The 19,485-nt window shown below is 62.8% G+C and overlaps 1 protein-coding gene across 4 annotated transcripts in view; it reads left to right on the top strand.

Annotated features, from left to right (window-relative positions):
- The window catches only part of PIK3R6 (phosphoinositide-3-kinase regulatory subunit 6), a 29,487-nt gene extending 10,138 nt beyond the window's left edge, over positions 1 to 19,349 (top strand). For all 4 annotated transcript variants that reach the window (XM_040081636.2, XM_040081635.2, XM_058422904.1 and 1 more), the window contains exons 3-20: positions 405 to 488; positions 1,173 to 1,264; positions 2,824 to 2,892; positions 4,092 to 4,224; positions 6,059 to 6,128; positions 6,476 to 6,659; positions 7,290 to 7,422; positions 8,320 to 8,406; positions 8,990 to 9,416; positions 9,988 to 10,087; positions 10,773 to 10,889; positions 11,315 to 11,425; positions 14,416 to 14,506; positions 15,112 to 15,182; positions 15,416 to 15,506; positions 15,901 to 15,971; positions 16,256 to 16,368; positions 17,002 to 19,349. In XM_040081636.2, coding sequence (XP_039937570.1) covers positions 405 to 488; positions 1,173 to 1,264; positions 2,824 to 2,892; positions 4,092 to 4,224; positions 6,059 to 6,128; positions 6,476 to 6,659; positions 7,290 to 7,422; positions 8,320 to 8,406; positions 8,990 to 9,416; positions 9,988 to 10,087; positions 10,773 to 10,889; positions 11,315 to 11,425; positions 14,416 to 14,506; positions 15,112 to 15,182; positions 15,416 to 15,506; positions 15,901 to 15,971; positions 16,256 to 16,368; positions 17,002 to 17,158 — 2,201 coding nt within the window. In that variant the 3' untranslated portion in view covers positions 17,159 to 19,349. The remainder of the gene's footprint in view (positions 1 to 404; positions 489 to 1,172; positions 1,265 to 2,823; positions 2,893 to 4,091; positions 4,225 to 6,058; positions 6,129 to 6,475; positions 6,660 to 7,289; positions 7,423 to 8,319; positions 8,407 to 8,989; positions 9,417 to 9,987; positions 10,088 to 10,772; positions 10,890 to 11,314; positions 11,426 to 14,415; positions 14,507 to 15,111; positions 15,183 to 15,415; positions 15,507 to 15,900; positions 15,972 to 16,255; positions 16,369 to 17,001) is intronic.
- The last annotated feature ends 136 nt before the right edge of the window (positions 19,350 to 19,485 follow it).

Below are 19,485 nucleotides of genomic sequence, written 5' to 3'. Positions count from 1 at the left end.
GGCTCTGTCCCCTCTCCCGGGGCTGTGTCCCCTCCCGGGGCTCTGTCCCCTCTCCCGGAGCTCTGTCCCCTCTCACGGGGCTCTGTCCCCTCCTGGGGCTCTGTCCCCTCTCCCGGGGCTCTGTCCCCTCTCCGGAGGCTCTGTCCCCTCTCCCGGGGCTCTGTCCCCTCTCCCGGGGCTCTGTCCCCTCTCCCGAGGCTCTGTCCCCTCTCCCGGGGCTGTGTCCCCTCCCGGGGCTCTGTCCCCTCTCCCGGGGCTCTGTCCCCTCCCGGGGCTCTGTCCCCTCTCCCGGGGCTCTGTCCCCTCTCCCGGGGCTCTGTCCCCTCCCGGGGCTCTGTCCCCTCTCCCGGGGCTCTGTCCCCTCCCGGGGCCGGCCCCGCTCACGTCCCCGCTGTCCCTTGCAGAGGTGGAGTCGGACATCCTGCGGCGGGTGCGGGCGCTGCTGCGGGAGCTGGACGGGCACCACCCGTCCTGCCAGAGCGACCGAGGTGAGGGGGCTGGCACTGCCCGGGCACCCCCAGAGCCCGCTCGCAGCCAGCTGGGGCCGCGGTGGCTCCATTCGCCCTTCCTAACCCTCTCCTGGAGGTGCCGAATCCTAAAGCAGCTGTACCTGTGTCCCAGCAGCTGCTGTCACCCTGCTTCTGTCACCCTTCTGTCACCCTGCACAGCCCCAGCAGCCTCTGTCACCCTCTGTCAATTTTGAACAGATTTTCCTTGGACAATCTAGGAATACCCAGGATATTTTTCAGTTAATTACGTTTGATTTTGCCTGGAATGAGCCGCGGCAGCCTCGGGGCTGGGAGGTTTTGTGGTCCCTGCTCTGAGGGTGAGCTGGGACCAGCAGGATCCCAAATTCCTTGGGGCAGGTGGGGAAAGCAGCTGGGCACAGAGGAACAGGGAGCAAACCTCACATCCCTGCTTTCCTCCAGCCCTGGGATCTCGGGGAACCATTCCCAGAATTAGACCCAACACTCCAACGCTGTGTCCAGAGCCCGGGCAGAACCTGCAGGGGTGGGAGCAGGGCCAGAGGAGGCTGCTGTAGCTCTCGGGGGTGTCACAGCAGCGTCCCAGAGGGGATTTGGGAGCTCCAGGGCTCAGTCCCTGAGTCCCTGTGAAACCTCCCCCGGATCCCTGCCCTGGTGACTCGGCCTTCCCCGGCTCCCCCCTCTCAGGGATGCTGCGATGGACCCTGCACAAGAAAATCCAGCAGAATCCCGGCACCAGCTGTGTCCTGGTCAGGATCCTGGTGAAGGAGCTGGAAAGGGTGAGTGCCACCTCGGGGCAGTGCCACCTGAGAGAGGGGACTGTCACCTCAGGGAGGGAGCTGTCACCTGAGAGAGGGCAGTGCCACCTCAGATCGGGCAGTGCCACCTCAGAGACGTGCCCTGGGTGCAGGGCTGGCCGCTCTGTGCCGGGTGCTGGGTGGGGCAGAGGGATGGACTCAGTTCCACCCCAAGCAGGGGTTTTAGGGTATTTTTAGGGCTTTGGGGCCTGGCTGGGCCCTGGGGCTCAGCGCAGAGTGAAAACCCCCGCGGGACACCAGGCTGGTGCTCGGGGCCAGGCGGGGCCCGTGGGAGCCCCCCAGGCTGCGCCCTGCGCACCAGCCCAGCCCTCACACTGCCGAACCCTCCCAGCCGCCCCAAACTTCCCCCACCCCACCCTCTGCGGCCTCAGGTAGAGCGGAAATTCCTCCCCCACACCTCTCATTTCCCCCCTCCCCGCCCAGCCCTGCCCTGGAGCCATCGGTGGAAAGCCGTGCTGGGTTTGGGGTTCATTGATTTCTCACCTCCCCTTCTGGCCTGGTACAAACCTGCATCAGCCTCTGCACCCTGCAGGGACCTGGCTGTGGGCTGGGGACGCGGCACGCGCAGAACCAGCGCCTTCGCCTTCTTCTGAGCCTGCCTCAGTTTACCCCGAGCCCTCCTTCCCCTCCTGCTCCCTAATTCCCTTCATCTCCCTGGGGCTCTTCCAGGAAATCCCTGTCACTCGCGGCTTCTGTGGGTTTTTATTTCACTCCTCAGCAGCTCTGAGCCATCAGCACCAAGCAGGGACGATAATTTAGCAATTTCACGCCCGAGCTCCTCCAGGGCCGGTATCAGCTCGGCAGCTCCCTGCTGCTCATTTTATTGATGTTTTCTCAGCCTTTGCTGCCATCAGCTCAGCAGCCCCGGGGAGAGGGGCCAGAATTATCTTTGGGGTGGGAATAACTCTCCCAGGTTTATCCAGGGCCATTCCCCGTGCTGGAGCTGTTGTCAGAGCCAGGCCCGGCTGCAGGGAGGGGCTGGAGCATCGCTCGGGTTCCCACGGGGACACAGGATGGGAACAGCTCCGTGTTCCCTCTGCTCCCACCCCATCAAACCCCAGACAGGCTTTTCCAGGGGTTTTGTGTTCCTGCAGGAGTGCAAAAGAGGAGCTCAGTCAGAAACCTGCGCTCGCCTCTCCCCCATCCCCAGTGCCCCTCCCCAGGGCCATCCTGCCCGCCCCAAATCCGCAGGAGGGATCCCAAACCCCACCCTAACTCCTGGGGAGGGACCCAAACCCCACCTTAAATCCTGGGGAGGGACCCAAACCCCACCTTAAATCCTGGGGAGGGACCCAAACCCCACCTTAAATCCTGGGGAGGGATCCCAAACCCCACCCCAACTCCTGGGGAGGGATCCCAAACCCCACCTTAAATCCTGGGGAGGGATCCCAACCGCCAGCCGGACCCAGGGATCACCCCCTGAGGCAGGATGGATCCCCGTGCCCGGAGACAGGACCTGGCACAGCCCGGGGGCTCCTGCCAGGACCTGAGGGTGCCTCCCCTGCCCGCTGCTCCCACAGGCAGAGCGAGGGGACCTCCGGCGCTACATCATCCCCCTGCTGCACACGCTGATGTACACCTTGATCCAGGTGAGCTGCGCCTCGGTGCGGGAGCCTGCGCCTCCAGCCCACCCTGGGCTTCACCAGGGCAGCACCCAGGGACATCAGGGGGCTCCAGGGACATCAGGGGGCTCCAGGGACATCAGGGAGGGTCCAGGGACATCAGGGGGCTCCAGGGACATCAGGGGGCTCCAGGGACATCAGGGGGCTCCAGGGACATCAGGGAGGGTCCAGGGACATCAGGGGGCTCCAGGGACATCAGGGGGCTCCAGGGACATCAGGGAGCTCCAGGGACATCAGGGAGGGTCCAGGGACATCAGGGGGCTCCAGGGACATCAGGGAGGGTCCAGGGACATCAGGGGGCTCCAGGGACATCAGGGGGCTCCAGGGACATCAGGGGGCTCCAGGGACATCAGGGAGGGTCCAGGGACATCAGGGGGCTCCAGGGACATCAGGGGGCTCCAGGGACATCAGGGGGCTCCAGGGACATCAGGGAGGGTCCAGGGACATCAGGGAGGGTCCAGGGACATCAGGGGGCTCCAGGGACATCAGGGGGCTCCAGGGACATCAGGGAGGGTCCAGGGACATCAGGGGGCTCCAGGGACATCAGGGAGTGTCCAGGAATATCAGGGAGGGCCCCAGGGACATCAGGGAGGGTCCAGGGACATCAGGGGGCTCCAGGGACATCAGGGAGGGTCCAGGGACATCAGGGAGGGTCCAGGAATATCAGGGAGGGCCCCAGGGACATCAGGGAGCTCCAGGGACATCAGGGGGCTCCAGGGACATCAGGGAGGGTCCAGGGACATCACAGGGGTCCAAGGACATCAGGGGCCACAGGAGAGGCCACCTGAAGCCACTCACAACCTGGAGACGTCTCACTCAGGACCAGCAAAGCCCCCAGGGGCTCAGCTGTGCATTTTCCACGTCCCTGTGACACCCAGAGCGCCAGGTCCTTCCACCTGAGCCCTTCTCGGGAGGCCTTCCCGTGCCTGGTGGTGCAGGGAGAAAAAAACTGGCAACAAAAAAAAATTAAAAAAAAAAAAATTATCCCCAAGCCCCAGTGGGTGCTGCTGAAAGCTCCCAAACCACTGCAGGGCCTGATTCCGCTCCATGTTTTGCATTTAAATCCGTGGTGGATTTGGCGCAGGGGATTTGGTGCCCTCCCAGCCCGAGGGCTGCGCTGGAGCAGATTTGGGGTCCCTGCCTGTCACCTCCCTGTCCCCCTGCAGGCTCCCCGCGTCCCTGACGAGCTCTGTGCCAGGGTTTACGACTTCTGCAAGAGGCTGCTGACGCTGCCCCAGCCCTTCTGCACCATCGGGCTGGACTACGCCAGCAGGCTGCGGGTGGAGAGGACAGCCCCAGGTAGGGAGCTGCCACCGAGACACACAGAGCAGTCACACGCAGACAAGAGATTTTCACAGAGCTCCTTCCGATTCCAGCTCACAGCCAAGAGAGCGGAGAGAAGAAGAGCCCTTTGTTTATTTTTACTTTTTATACATTTGTGGGTCTAGCAGAAGATTGGCTTTTTGGGGTTTCCACCCCTCAGCCTCAGCGGCCAGACCAATTGTCAGTTACAGTTGTTTTCAGGTTAGAAATATACAAGCAAAAGACAGAGAATGAAAAACAAAGGATTTGTTTATGTTACATCTGTGGGAAAAGGTAGAAAACTGCTCTAATATTCTACAGTAACTAAAAGATCTGACTCCATTTATGAAATTCAAAAAGGCCTTAAAAAACTCAGAAAAACCAGGGTAACAGGGGGTGCCCTGCCCCGGCCCAGCCTGGCACCGGAAAGGGCCGGGCCCTCGGGTGAGGCATTTCTTATCTTCTTTTCTCCTCTTAGAGCCCGGATTAATGCTCAGGAGATGCAGTTGTCATGTTCGGACTCAGATGTTTATTAATTCTTACCCATGGCACAGTCTCACAAGCTGCGAGTGCTGGCTAACAAAGTGAAAAATGGCTCTGCCTCCATCCTTTTCCAAAGCCTTTTAAGCACAAATTATCCAGTTATGAAATGTCACCTAGATTATTTTTACTTTTAACCCAATAACCAAACACCTGTGTCCCGTGATGTGGATTTTTCTACCCAATTACAAAATCCCACCCAGGCCATGGAGAAGAAGGTGAAAAAGATGGACTCAGCCTTTACCCTAAATCCTCCATCTCATTTTATCTCTATTCCTGTATTCTAAACCCTTCAGCTCTGAGTTTTGCCCCCTGTGCTGTCACACACTTCTATCCAAACCCCACGCCCACAATCCCAGCGCTGTCACTCCATTTTGGGAGCTGTTCCACGGCCTCAGGTCAGTGCAGTGTTTGCCTGGGGGTCAGAGCCTGGCAGCACAGAAAGCCTGGAATTCTCCGTGCCCCACCCGGGGTTCCAGCACTCGAGGGATGCCCTGCAGAAAATCAGCTCTGAAGCAGCCCCTGGACACCGAGGTGCCAGTGGTGGCTGCAGGGAGCAGCCCCGTGCAGGATCGAGCCCAAGGACGTGCGTTTTCCCCTCCTTCTCTGCGATCTTTTCCTCTGTTCTCATCGAAGTTCTTCTAGTTAAAGCTTTCTTTGACAGGAGCCTTTCAAATCAATCCTCGAGAGCAGAGCGAGGTGCAGACACCCTGCGAGGGGGAGGTGAAACAGGAGGAACCTGGGGGGGAATTTTGGTGCCATTTTGGGGAGTCTCAGCCCACCCCAGCACCCCCAGCGCTCCAAGGGACACCTTTACCTCCCCTGAGCTTTGGTAGAGGAAAGGCTCGGTGTGCAGGGAGGGGATCCCTCAGAGCAGGATTCCCAGCGGGATTGTCCCCGAGCCGGGGCAGGGGATGGAGCCTCTGGGGGCACGGGAAGTGCCTCTCTCCTGATCCAGAGACCCCCGGCGCTCCTCAGCTGCCCCAAACACCCTCCCCGTGTGGCCCTGGGGACAGAGCTCCTGCTGCTGCCCCCAGCTCCGCTCCCGAGCTCAAAATGCCCTAAACAAAGGAAGGGAAACACAGGAAATCATCCCAGAATAGAAGGGGGTTTCTTTTTCTGGAGCCTGGCCTTTGTCCTTGGCTGTTTTTAGCTCTGGCCCAATTCTTGGCCGTTGAACCTCGTCTCGGTGGGTGTTCCCCGGCTCGGCAGAGCCACCTCAGCCTCCGGAGCTGGGCGCAGCCCCGGCGGCTCCCGCGGCGCTCACTCGGGCTGTCTGCGCCCCTCCCAGGAACGCTGTACCGAAGGATGGTCATTTCGGAGCACGGCCTGCCCAGCGCCCCGGCCCCCTGCCAGGAGAGGTGAGTGCTGCCCCTCGGGAGGGGACGTTGCTTTCACCTCCTGCCCTCGTGGGGAAACCTGTCCTTTCCCAACACTCGGGATTAGTCCTGGCTGGAACAGACAGCCTGGGCCCAAACCAGCGGGGCGGCATCCGGTACCTCGCTGGGCTTGCACTGGGAGGGCACATTCCTCCTGTGTCCCAAACTATTCGGGGAGGAGGGAGCTTCCCCTGGGGGGCAGACAGGGCGGAGAAGGGGAATATCTACAGCAACAGCGGGGAAAAAAGCGAAATGTGAGCTGCTCCTGCCAGCCCTGACGTGGTGATGTGGATCTGCGCCTCCCCGTTTCCCCCCCTGCTGCCCCCCAGGATTTTCATCTTTGCTGACCCGGAGCTGCTGCCCGAAGCCGTCTGCAAGGCGCTGCTCAGCGACACCGAGGCGGCCCGGCTGTCCCAGAGCCCCGGGGGCTGCATGGGCTGCGTGGTCACCCACACCCTGCAGGCGGCTCTGGGTGACACCTGCGACATCCACGGCCTCAGGGCCCGACTCCAGGTACTGCAGCAGCTGCTCCGGTGCTTTCCCAGCGCCCCTGCTCTGGCTGGACGCCTCAGAGGAGCAAAAGGTGTTTTGGGAAGCGGAGGGATCCCCCAGCTCCTCAGCGCTGGTCTCCAGGCGCAGCAGCCCCAGAGCTGGGCTGGGTTGAGCTCAAATCCCGCTCAGATGGAAAGCAGCGGCACAGCAGAGCCGGGGTTTGGAACCTTTGTCTGAGTGCTGGCTTTGCCCAGCAGAGCTGAAGCACAGCCTCTGTCACCTCCTCTGCCCCCGGGCACCGCAGGAGCTCTCAGTTTCCATCAGTTCTCTCCAAAAGCTCCTGGAAAGAGCTGTGGGGCCGCAGTGGCACAAATTCCCGGCTCAGAAACTTTGGTTCTGGGCAATTCCCGGTGCCAGGACGGCTCTGTGTGCCTGCTGTCCCCATCTCCCGAGAGTCACCCCCGTGCCGAGGATGCCCCAAGGGCACGGAGCCCATCGGCGGCAGGAGCTCTAAGCAGCCAGCGTCCGTCCCGGGGAGCAGAGCCCCTGTGCGGAGGCGATTTCTGCAGGGCCCCTTTGCTCTTCCTGCCGCTGCCGCTGCCCTCACGGCCCGCTGGCGGTCCCAGGAGCTCACAGCCGCTGTCCCCACAGGCGCTGTCCCCGGGGGACGTGGAGCGCTGGTTCCAGCAGGTGGTGGCGGCCGTGGAGGAGGGCTCGGAGCGGGGCCAGCGCACGGCGCGGCTGGAGGGGATCTACCGCGGCCTCCTGGGCTCCCAGCCCGCAGGTGAGCGAGCACAGCCAGCCCTCGCGTCCCGGCGTGTCCCCGCCACCCGCTGCAGCAGCAGGATCCGGCTCCCCGCAGTGACACCAGGGCCGGCAGGGAGGGCAGGCAGATTTGTCACTGAGGAAAGGGACAAGGGAAATTCCTGCTGCTGGTTCAGCATGGCACTGGACGGGCTTTAAGGTCCCTTCGTGCCCAAACCTTTCTCTGACGCGCTGGACGGTGGCACTGCCATCCCCTGCCGCGCTCTGTCCCAGCCCGGTGCCACTGCAGCTGCACGAACTGTAACAAAACCCCAATGTTTCACATCTCCCCACACTGATCCGGGGTAGCCAGAGGGAAATGGGGCCGTGGTTCCTCCCCCGGCTGCCCCCTGTGCCCCAAGCCCCTCCCCAGAAGGTTCGGGAGTGTCCCAGTGCAGGATTTTGGGAGGAGCAGCCGGTGGTGCCGGGAGTGGCGTGGGGCCATCACCTTTTGGGGCTGGTGATCGGGGTGGGAACATCACCTTTTGGGGACACTGAGGAGGTGTCACCATCACCTTTTGGGATGGTGAGGGGGTGGTACCAACACCTTTTGGGGCTGGTGAGTGTTAAATTGTCCCACTGCTGTCACAGAGCTCTCACGGGTTAAAGGAGCCGGTGCTGGTGGGTCAGAGGGTTCAGATTGCCACACTGGAGGCCCGGTGCTCGAGGAATGTTTATTTATTCTGCAATTCCCCTGCCGGCTGCGAAGCGAGGTCCTTCTCTCCTGCCCGTGCCTCAGTTTCCCCCTTTTCATTTCTCCCTCCCACCAGTGGTGTAGACACTTGGTGATGGCTCGGTTTGTGGGAGCAGAGCCCCAGGGCTGCCTCAGCACGGGGGTTTGTGCTCCCACGCGCCCCAAGCATCCTCCTTTCCGCAGGGAATGCTCCCCGGGAAGGGCTGCAGGGGACCCCTCTGCCCAACCCCGACATCAGCTTCCACCTGTGGACAGAAGATGAGCAGCTCTGTGAGTGCCCCGGGGCCGGGGGGAGCTGGGTGGGCTCCGAGCCTGGGGGTCCTGTCCCAGAGGGGTCACTGAGCCCCGGCCCTGGGGCAGGGAGCTGGGAACCATTGTCCCCACTGTCCCCACTGTCCCCACTGTCCCCACTGTCCCCACTGTCCCCAGGCCAGGCTCTGGGGATTTGTGCTGCCAGCCCTCCTTCCCGGGGCTGCAGGGGCCGGGCCAGGGGATTTGGGTTTGGGGTTTGGGGTGTGGAGGATCTGGGGCTGCAGCAGGATGTGCCCAGAGCAGCCGTGGCTGCCCCTGCAGCCCTGGCAGTGCCCAAGGCCAGGCTGGATGAGCCCCGAGCAGCCTGACCTGTGGAAGGAGCCCCTGCCCACGGCAGCCCGTGGGAACGGGAACACCTTCAAGGTCCCTTCCAAGCCGGAGCAGTCCGGGATTCTGGGACTGGGGCGGCACCGAGCTCTCTCCGTGGGAAAGGGGCTGAGGGACCCGACCGCCCTTGGGCCCGCTGGAGGAGATCTCAGCAGGACCGGGCCGAGCCCCGCTGCGCCTGCCCGTCCCCGCTGAGGCCGCTCCGCGCCCGCAGGGAAGGAGCTGGTGCTGTTCCTCCGCCCGCTGTCGCAGAGCTGCGAGCCCGAGTGCCTCGGGCAGGACCCGGACGCGGCGGAGGTGCCGGACATCCTCTCGGAGTGCGACTGCTGCGGGCAGAGCCGCTTCTCGGTGCTGTCCACGGACAGCGGCATCGAGCGGGACCTGCCCGCGCAGGAGGAGCCCTGCGCCGAGCCCGAGCGCTCCCGGCTGCACAGGAAGGGCGGCATCAAGAAGAAGCCGTCCCCGCTGGACAGCGTGGCCCTGCTGCAGGCTGGCAGCGCCGCCCCCGCGGGGAAGAGCCCCGGGAAGCTGCCCGGGCGGCCGGGAATGCCCCCGGAGCAGAGGCTGCACACCGCCCGCCTGGTGCTGCTGGGGGACGACCGCATCCTGGGCCGCCTGGCGCAAGCCTTCCACTCCCTCAGGTACCCGCGGCGCCAGGGCGCTGGGGACAGCGGGACAGAGGGACAGGGGGACAGGGGGACAGGGGGACAGGGGGACAGGGGGACAGCGGGACAGGGGGACAGGACAGCAGGACAGGGGGACAGCGGGACAGCGGGACAGCGGGACAGGGGGACAGCGGGACAGGACAGCAGGACAGGGGGACAGGGGGACAGCGGGACAGGGGGACAGGGGGACAGGGGGACAGCGGGACAGGGGGACAGGACAGGGGGACAGGGGGACAGCGGGACAGGGGGACAGCGGGACAGCAGGACGGGGGGACAGGACAGCAAGACAGGGGGACAGCGGGACAGGGGTGCTGCTTTGCCCTTCGGGCTGTCGGAGCAGCCAGGGCGCTGGGGCCGGGGTTGGGCTCAGCCTTACGTGGGCAGGCTGCACCCGGGCTTTGGGCTCCCAAACGCGCCCGCTGTCACCGCCTGCCCTCCTGGCCCGGGTGCGAGGGGCACACGCGGTGTCCTGGCACTGCCCAGCCTTGCCCAGAGCCGCGTCCTGCCCCTGCCCCTGCCCCTGGGGACACGTCCTTTGTCGTTTCAGGAAACGGGAGGCGCGGCGGGTGTTCCTGTCGGCCCGGCTGAACCTGCAGTTCTACCACATCCCCGTGCTGCCGGGGCAGCCGCGCCCCTCGGCTGCTGCGGTGAGCCCGGGCTGCGGGGGAGCGGGGGCGTCCAGGGACCCCCCGGCCCGGCCCTGCTCCCGGGACGAGCAGGGTCTGCAGTCCCAGCTCCTCCAGCTCGGCCTCCCGGCCTCAGCTGCAGGAGGATCCGTGAGGTTTAGCCCAGGGCCGCTGCCTCTCCCACCTCCCAAACGCTGGGGGGAAGCGGCGGCTGCTCGTTGAGGGCTTTGCTCCTTGGCGCGGCCCCGGTTTTGGGTCTGTGAGTCTCTGCTTGTGGTTTATGTCAGGCACACCCCTTCCCCTCAGACAGAGGTAAATAAACAATATTAGGATATTTTAAGCCGGCCCGGGGCTGGCTGTGACCCCTGACAAACAGGCTGTTAGAAAATCAGTGTTCTTTTCATTCCTCACAGAAGTTCTGTGCCTGAGCACCTGCTGAATGAGTTTGCAATGTCTCTGGACAGTGCAGGGAAAGGGAAGGGAAGGGGGAATGTCACAGGTCTCTGATATGGTGAACCCCCCGTTCCTCCTTGGCTGCAGGAAGCTCCCCACAAGTGTCAGCCAAGTCCCACAGGAGCTGGATTTAGGGCTGGAAGTGGCTGGGAGAGGTTCTCCAGGACCTTCTCTTCGTGTTTTGCTCAACACCAGCCCAGGAAAAGCAAACAGCCCCCAGGCTGCAGTGACAGTGAGCCGCGTTTCCCCGCAGGACCACGCCGGGCCCGAGGAGCTGTGCGAGGTGGCGGGGTACCTGGGCAGGGCTGACCCCTGGTACGAGAGCAACGTCAACACGCTGTGCCACATGATCCCCAAGCTGGCCACCATGGTACGAGGAAAACCTTCCCGCTTCCCAAAAACGCCTGCAGCACCTGAGGAGGGGTCTGTGCCCTGCAGGGCTCTCCATCCCCAGATTTTCCCCTCCAACCCTCCCCAGGGCCCTGCCAGGAGGTGCCCGTGTCTGACACTGCCCCAGCCCACAAGAGCCATCTGCTGTGATGGGGGTTTTTTTGACCAGGGGACAGGAAATGGCAGATTTCAAGACAGAAAGCTTTTTCTGAAATCCCCCCAGCTCTCATTTCCCGGCAGTTTGAGGCACCGCTGGCAGCCTACCCAGAAAGGGCTGAGAGTGGGCGCAGCTCCCGCTGCCTGCGAGAGGCCCGAGCACAGCTCACCCTCACCCTGCGGCCAGCGAGGTGTGGGACGTGGTGGCAGGGTTTTTGGGAAGTGACCCAGCCTGTGCTTTGCCCCCAGCCCTCGTCGCCGAGCAGGGCCCTGGTGACCGACCTGTTCCTCACCGATGTCATCGCCTACTACGCCCGCATGGGCACCCAGCCCGTCTGCTTCCAGGTGCACTCTGTCAAGGTGGGTGGCACGGCTGGCACAGCCCCAGGGCCTTCAGGGACCCTGCAAGGGCTGGCAGAGCTGTGCAGAGCCAGCGGGGCCTGGGGGCTTCCTGCAGATCCCAGCCTGGATCCTCCAGTCCATCCCTGGATCCCTGTTTCATTCCCCAGCCCATCCCTGGATCCCCATTTCCCCAGCCCGTCCCTGGATCCCTGTTTCATTCCCCAGCCCATCCCTGTTTCATTCCCCAGCCCATCCCTGTTTCATTCCCCAGCCCATCCCTGGATCCCTGTTTCATTCCCCAGCCCATCCCTGTTTCATTCCCCAGCCCATCCCTGGATCCCTGTTTCATTCCCCAGCCCATCCCTGTTTCATTCCCCAGCCCATCCCTGTTTCATTCCCCAGTCCATCCCTGTTTCATTCCCCAGCCCATCCCTGGATCCCCCAGCCCATCCCTGGATCCCTGTTTCATCCCCCAGCCCATCCCTGGATCCCCCAGCCCGTCCCTGTTTCATTCCCCAGCCCATCCCTGGATCCCTGTTTCATTCCCCAGCCCATCCCTGGATCCCCCAGCCCATCCCTGTTTCATTCCCCAGCCCATCCCTGTTTCATTCCCCAGCCCATCCCTGGATCCCTGTTTCATTCCCCAGCCTATCCCTGGATCCCTCAGCCCATCCCTGTTTCCCCATTCCCCAGCCCATCCCTGTTTCATTCCCCAGCCCATCCCCGTTTCCCCATTCCCCAGCCCGTCCCTCCCTGCCAGTTCCCGGAGCCGCTGGCTCTGGAGCTCAGCTCAGCCGGAGCCAGTGATCCTGGCAGTGCCATTCCAGGAGCTCAGCCCAGCCGAGGGTGCCCTGGTGTTCCCCCAGGGTCACAGGTTTCCTGCCCTGCGGGGTTCGGGGTGCTCGGAGCCCCGCTGCCTCCTCGTGCTTCAGCTGCTGGGAGCAGGCAGGGCTCTGCTGGGCGGCTTTGCCAGCAGCTCCCTGTGCCTGCAGGGCCTTTGCAGGGTTTCCTGCGGCACCATCTGATTTATTTCCTGCCAGCTTTGCTCTGAAATGGCATCAGAGCGGGGCCTGGCATTTGATAGCAGAGCAAAGAAGGGCTGAATTCGGGCATGCAGCACGAACCCTGCCCTCCTGCTCCCCTGGCAGCCCCTCGAAGCTCAGGCCCTGCACAGAGCTCAGAGCTCATTTTCATCTGCTCGCGGCCACCGTGGCACAGCAGGAGCCCTGCAGGAGCAAACTGGCACGAGGCTGGCAGGGAGCTTTGGGAATTCCTGGCGGAGCATCCCCAGGACTTCACTAAAGCCCACGGCCTGTCAGTCCTCGCGGCACCTGGCCTCACTTTGCGGCTGGGCATTTCGGGTTTCTGTGAAATATTCTTCCGCTCCTTTCTCCTCTGCGGTGAAACTCGACAGTGAGCAGTGAGAGCGTGGGTGACTGAGGGTGAGGATGAGGATGAGGATGAGGGTGAGGATGAGGATGAGGGTGAGGATGAGGATGAGGGTGAGGGTGAGGATGAGGGTGAGGGTGAGGATGAGGAGGAGGGTGAGGATGAGGGTGAGGATGAGGGTGAGGATGAGGGTGAGGATGAGGATGCAGATGAGGGTGAGGGTGAGGATGAGGATGAGGATGAGGATGAGGGTGAGGATGAGGAGCTGGCTCCAGATGTGGTTTTCATCCAGAGCCCCCCGAGCTCTCTCCTGTCCCCCAGGCTGTCTGGCTGCCTGCACCGTCCCTGTTTCCCCCCTGCTCCTCCCTGGCTGCAGGAAGCTCGCAGAGCTGTGAGCCCCACAGGAGTGCCTGGGACAGCTTCTCCAGGACCTGCTCTTCACCTCTTGCCCAATACAAGCCCAGGAAAAGAAAACATTCCCTAGGGCTGGAGTGATCTGGAGATTTAGGTTGGATCAGAGAGAAACTGCGTCCCCTGAAGCTGGGCAGCGCCTCAGCCCGGCCTGGGGGAAGTGCTCGCCCTGGCGCGGGTGGGAGCTGGCTCATCTCTGAGGGCACAGTGACATCCAGTGGCAGGGGACAGTGCCCGTACCTCCGCTGGCCGCCGCCCCGGGGCTTCTGGCAAGGTCCGCCACCCCGCTGGAGCTCAGGAGCAGAGCCAGGGCGGTTCCCCCATCCCACGGGAACCCCGAGTGCCCTGGGAAGGTCCCAGCTGCCCCCTGGCTGCTCTGGAGAAGCTGCCCGGGCTACGAGCCTCGTGTGACACCGCAGGCGACAGAGGAGGCGTCCTCAGGGATGTTGCTCGCAGGGATGTCCCTCCTAGGGATGATCCCCTGAGAGATGTGTCTCTCAGGGATGTTCCTGTCAGGGATGTTCCTCCCAGGGACATTCCTCTCAGGGCTGTCTCTCTCAGGGCTGTCTCTCTCAGGGATGTCACTCCCAGGGTCATTCCTCCCAGGGATGTCTCTCTCAGGGATGTCTCTCCCAGGGACATTCCTCCCAGGGACATTCCTCTCAGGGCTGTCTCTCTCAGGGATGTCTCTCCCAGGGTCATTCCTCCCAGGGATGTTCCTCCCAGGGACATTCCTCTCAGGGATGTCTCTCTCAGGGATGTCACTCCCAGGGACATTCCTCCCAGGGACATTCCTCTCAGGGATGTCACTCCCAGGGACATTCCTCCCAGGGACATTCCTCTCAGGGATGTCACTCCCAGGGACATTCCTCCCAGGGACATTCCTCCCAGGGACATTCCTCTCAGGGATGTCACTCCCAGGGACATTCCTCCCAGGGACATTCCTCCCAGGGACATTCCTCTCAGGGCTGTTTCTCTCAGGGCTGTCTCTCTCAGGGATGTCACTCCCAGGGACATTCCTCCCAGGGACATTCCTCCCAGGGACATTCCTCTCAGGGCTGTTTCTCTCAGGGCTGTCTCTCTCAGGGACATTCCTCCCAGGGACATTCCTCTCAGGGCTGTCTCTCTCAGGGATGTCTCTCTCAGGGATGTCACTCCCAGGGACATTCCTCCCAGGGACGTTCCTCTCAGGGCTGTCTCTCTTTCAGGTCCTGTTCCAGGACCCAGCACAGGACCCAGCTGAGGACGTGTTCCTCACGGAGCTGCTGACCCAGGCGCAGGACAGCCCCTCCCACAGAGGTGTGTGTGTGTCCCCAGCCCCAGCCCAGACCGAGCTCCTGCCCTCCCCCAGAGCCCCCCCAGCCATCCCTCAGCCTGCAGAGCTCCAGGCCGTGGGACACATCCCTTGTTCCTGACAGGACTTCCCTAAAGGCCTCCATCTCCCTCCTGGGGCCAGGGAACCAGGATGAATCAGGCTGGTGGCCGCTGGCTCCTGGGCTCAGCCGGGGTTTGCAGTCTGTGCCTTTGGCCGGCTCCAGGGCGCTCGGGAGTCCCACCAGAGCCCTGATTCAGCTGAGGAGACAAGCTGGGCTTCACAGCCGGAGGGGTTTTCGGTTAGAGATGCAGCTCCTCCAGTCGCCAGGGATGGACCGAGAGAGCTTGGAGGCTGGGCTGTTCCAGAAGTGCGTGCAGCTCCTCCAGCAGGGCACCCTGGTGTCCAGTCCAGTGGGAATTCGTCACTGAGGCTGGGCACAGAGCCTGCAGCTCCCACGGCAGGGACAGAAGGGACAAAGTGTGGCAGCTGTGTGGCCCGGGGGTGGCTCAGCCCGTGGGGGGATCCCTCTCTGCTGAGCACAGACAGGGGGGATGAGGGGAATTCATCCCTCCTGCTTCCCCCCCTGCAGAGCTGAGCACGGCCAAGAGGAAAGGCCCCCTGGATGGCCCTGGCATCGATCTCACCGTCACCTACAGGAAGGTGAGTGGGGCCCCCTGCACCCCAAATCTCCACTCCCAGGGGTGCCCAGTGGGGCATAGATCCCCTCAAAGGGGGCTGGCCCTCCCTCTCCTCTGGGATTGCTCTCCAGGCAAGGACAGAGAGGCTGTGGTGACCCTGTTGGCTCACTCTGTATTTGTGACGAGCTGTCCCCAGCTGTCCCCAGCTGTCCCCATGCCCGGGGGCACTGACAGGACGCTGCCCCTCGCCCACAGGTTGTGCTCAGTGACCGGCAGAAGGAGCTGGCCCTGTCCCTGCGCTCCACGGGCCTGCTGATGAAAGCCATCCCTGCTGAGGAGGCTGAAGGTGGGCTCTCCCTGCTTTGCTGAGGTTTCTGGTGCTCGCTGCAGTAAATCTGGCCACGGTCCCTGGTGCCTGCTGTGTCTGGGCTGAGGGGCTGGAATCGGTGACAGGAATGTCGCCGTCCCCACGGTCTGGTGGGGTTTTCTCAGGAATGACGTGTCTGAGGCTCAGACAGGATTGAAGCATCTTCCCCCTGCTCCAGCCCTCCTCCCTCACTCAGCCCTTAGCACAGCCTCTGAGCTTTCCACCCCAGCGTGACCCCACACGGTTCCTTTGCCGTGGATCCTGCTGGAGCCCTGTGTGTCCGCAGTCAGTGCTCCCAAGGGTGGGGCAGGGCCCCGAGGGCAGAGCTGAGGTGCTGCCGTGGCCCCAGACCGACGCTCGGCTCCTGTCACAGGTCTGGGCTGCCTGAGTGTGACCATCACCGAAATCATCAGGACCAACCACCTGGCAGGACGGTCGTTCTCCGTGAGTACCCGCGGGATCCCCGGGGCCAGAATCCCTCCCAGCAGCAGGGAAAGGGGCAGCCCCGGGGGAGGAGAAGGCTTTGGGGCCACACTGAATCCTGTCTCGGGAGCCCCTGAGTGCCTGAGCTGCCGCTGGGCTCACAGGGACCAAGTGGAGGAATAAACCTTGGCCCCACCTGGGTCCAGGGCAGGGTCTGCGGCTCTGCCATCGGCTCCGTCAGCTCCACGCCTCCAGCTGCAGCGGGAGGGAGCCCTCAGCAGGCTCTCCCTCCTCTCCCCACCCAGGCTGTGGCAAACAGGTTCAAAACACGGCACCTCAAGGTCAGGAGCCCAGAGCAGAGACCCTTCACAGTGCGGCTGGACAAGGACAGCAGGAGAACCTACCGGGACGTGATCGGGTGAGAGCCCCGGGGCGCCAGGCGCTGCACATCTGCCCTGCACCCCCTCCCGTCTTCCAGGGACCCCTGACCCTCATCCATGGCAAAAACCCCGCCCTCCCTCTCCAGGGAAAACAGGGCACACGGGGGCTCCCTACATTTGTGTTTCCGGGGGATGGTGTGAGGAATAAAACGGTTCCTTACATGAAAGGTGCTGTCATTGGGACAGCAGAGAAGCAGGCACCTCCAGGGACAGAGGGAGCTCAGAACTCCGGAATTATGGATCACACCGTGATGCTGATGCTCTCTGCACCGAGCGCATCCCTCACCTGGGGGTCTCCAGCAGGTGCAGGTGGGGCCAGGCCCAGCCCTGTGGGAGTGGGATTGATGTGCCTGGAGCGGCTGCAGTGACGTGGGATGTGCCAACACAAACTGCGAATCCCTGGGTCACACCGAGCCGGGCTCAGGACCTTGGGTTTGTGTGGAGCGCTGACACACAGCAGCTCGTCTCTGCAGTCAAACCCAGCTGGAGGAAGCCAAAAAGCGGCTGCACCTCGCAGCGGGAGAGGCCTCCCCCGGCAGGCGGTGCAGGGAGCTGGGTTTGCTCGGAGGTCGGATCTGAGCGAGCAGGAAATGTGTTCTGTGCTCTTCCAGCCTGGAGGTGTCTCCCTGCCTCGAGCCCAGCTACTGCCTGCAGAAGACGAGGACCATGAAACTCAGCCCCGACGGAGCAGAAGAGGTGGGGCTTGTGAAATACCTGCCCAAGTCTCTGCTGCTGCCCATCAACACCTTCGCAGGAGTCACCCAGTGAAGGAAACGGGAAAAGCTGCCGCGAGTTACGGCGTGGGGTCAGCACGGAGGATGTGGGGAAAGAATGCGCCAGCGGTGACTTTGGACGGCAGTGGTGTGGAGAGCTGGATGGGCTGGAGGGCACAGCCGTGCCCTGCTGGTGACAGTGTGACAATGGCTCACAGCCCTGCCAGGGGCACAGCCGTGCCCTGCTGGTGACACTGTGACAGTGGCTCACAGCCCTGCCAGGGGCACAGCCGTGACCTGCCGGTGACAGTGACAGTGGCTCACAGCCCTGCCAGGGGCACAGCCGTGACCTGCTGGTGACAGTGTGACCATGGCTCACAGACCTGCCAGGGGCACAGCCGTGACCTGCTGGTGACAGTGTGACAGTGGCTCACAGCCCTGCCAGGGGCACAGCCGTGACCTGGCGGTGACACTGTGACAGTCCCTGCCAGGGACACAGCCGTGCCCTGCTGGTGACAGTGTGACAATGGCTCACAGCCCTGCCAGGGGCACAGCCGTGACCTGCTGGTGACAGTGTGACAGTGGCTCACAGCCCTGCCAGGGGCACAGCCGTGACCTGCTGGTGACAGTGACAGTGGCTCACAGCCCTGCCAGGGGCACAGCCGTGACCTGGCGGTGACACTGTGACAGTCCCTGCCAGGGACACAGCCGTGCCCTGCTGGTGACAGTGTGACAATGGCTCACAGCCCTGCCAGGGGCACAGCCGTGACCTGCTGGTGACAGTGTGACCATGGCTCACAGCCCTGCCAGGGGCACAGCCGTGACCTGCTGGTGACAGTGACAGTGGCTCACAGCCCTGCCAGGGGCACAGCCGTGCCCTGCTGGTGACAGTGTGACAATAGCTCACAGCCCTGCCAGGGGCACAGCCGTGACGTGCTGGTGACAGTGACAGTGGCTCACAGCCCTGCCAGGGGCACAGCCGTGACCTGCTGGTGACAGTGACAGTGGCTCACAGCCCTGCCAGGGGCACAGCCGTGACCTGCTGGTAACAGTGTGACCATGGCTCACAGCCCTGCCAGGGGCACAGCCGTGACCTGCTGGTGACAGTGTGACAATAGCTCACAGCCCTGCCGGGGGCACAGCCGTGCTGCAGGACTGAGCTTTCACCCTTTGCACAAGTCAGGGAACATCTCGGAGCTCCTCCCTTCGGGAGCAGTGAGGAAGATCCGTGGCAGGTGCTGCTGGCTGTCCTGCGGGCCCAGCGCCGCTGGCAGCAGCAATGTTTGTTTTGGAGATGTCCCACAGCCCAGCAGGGATCAGTTTTCACCTCACAACCCAAACACGGCTGGTGCTCCCTGTGCCGGACTCGGGCAGCGGACATTCTGTCCCTGGAGGAGGCTGGGGGCTCACAGGGACATCGGGAAATCCCTGCACAAGCAGAGGTTGTTGGGATAACGTGGGGTTTAGGGGTGACCCGTGGCTCTGCACCCCTCTGCCTCTTCGGGGCCTCGCTCTAGGGTTTGGACACACAAAGGGCTTTGAGCTGGGCCGGAGTGGGGGCTGTGTGTCCAGAGTTTGCTCTGTACAGCTGTAAATTATGTAGATGGATGATAAATTATTTGTATAGGTGTCATGGATGACTCGTAGCAGAGGGTGCAATCCTTTTAATGCCAGTTGGGAGAAATGAAAAACCCAAGCTGGAACTGCCAGCTGGTTGTGGCTGTGGGTTTGCACGTGGCTGGGGACGGATGCCCAGGAGTTCCACCTGAAGATGAGGTTCAGCTGCTCCCTGTGCAGAGCCCAGCCCTGAACAGATCGTCCAGAGAGGGTGTGGAGTGTCCCTCACTGATCCAGCTGGACACAATCCCGTTCCATGCGCCTCCCGTCCGTGTCCCCCGCGCCCCGGCGGGATGAGGGCAAGTCCCGGGCTGGCCCCTGGTTTGTGCAGCCACCACCCCAGAAAGAGAAAGGGGAAATTATTCCTGTCCCTCGCTGACCAGGGGACCCCCAAAGCATCACCTGGGCACAGGTGTGCAAGCAGAGAGCAGCACTCCTCCATGCCAGAGGATCTCCTTCACTCTGGGCTATCCCAGGTCATTCCCAGCTGGAAGTCACTGGTTTCCAGCCTTCCTCTTTTAATCCCTTCCTGGGTTAAACCTCCTTACCTGCCCTGCCTTCACCTCCAAGGCACAGCCCCTCTCCAGGAGGTGAGTTTTGCTTATCAATAAAAATAATCAATGGTCTGATGTCATCAAAAGATCTTCAGTGGGATTTAAATGAGCCTTGGAGTCTCCTCAGCCGCCAGCAAAGGCTGGTCAGGTATTCCTTGGTCAGGGAATCGCACCATTCCTGTGCAGAGCGATGGATTTTAGTAACATCTGC

Source organism: Hirundo rustica, chromosome 18 (genome assembly GCF_015227805.2).
Source record: "Hirundo rustica isolate bHirRus1 chromosome 18, bHirRus1.pri.v3, whole genome shotgun sequence".
NCBI classification, from domain to species: domain Eukaryota; kingdom Metazoa; phylum Chordata; class Aves; order Passeriformes; family Hirundinidae; genus Hirundo; species Hirundo rustica.
The sequence above is the reverse complement of the archived record's forward strand: the minus strand, read 5'-3'. Positions and strand labels throughout refer to the sequence as shown.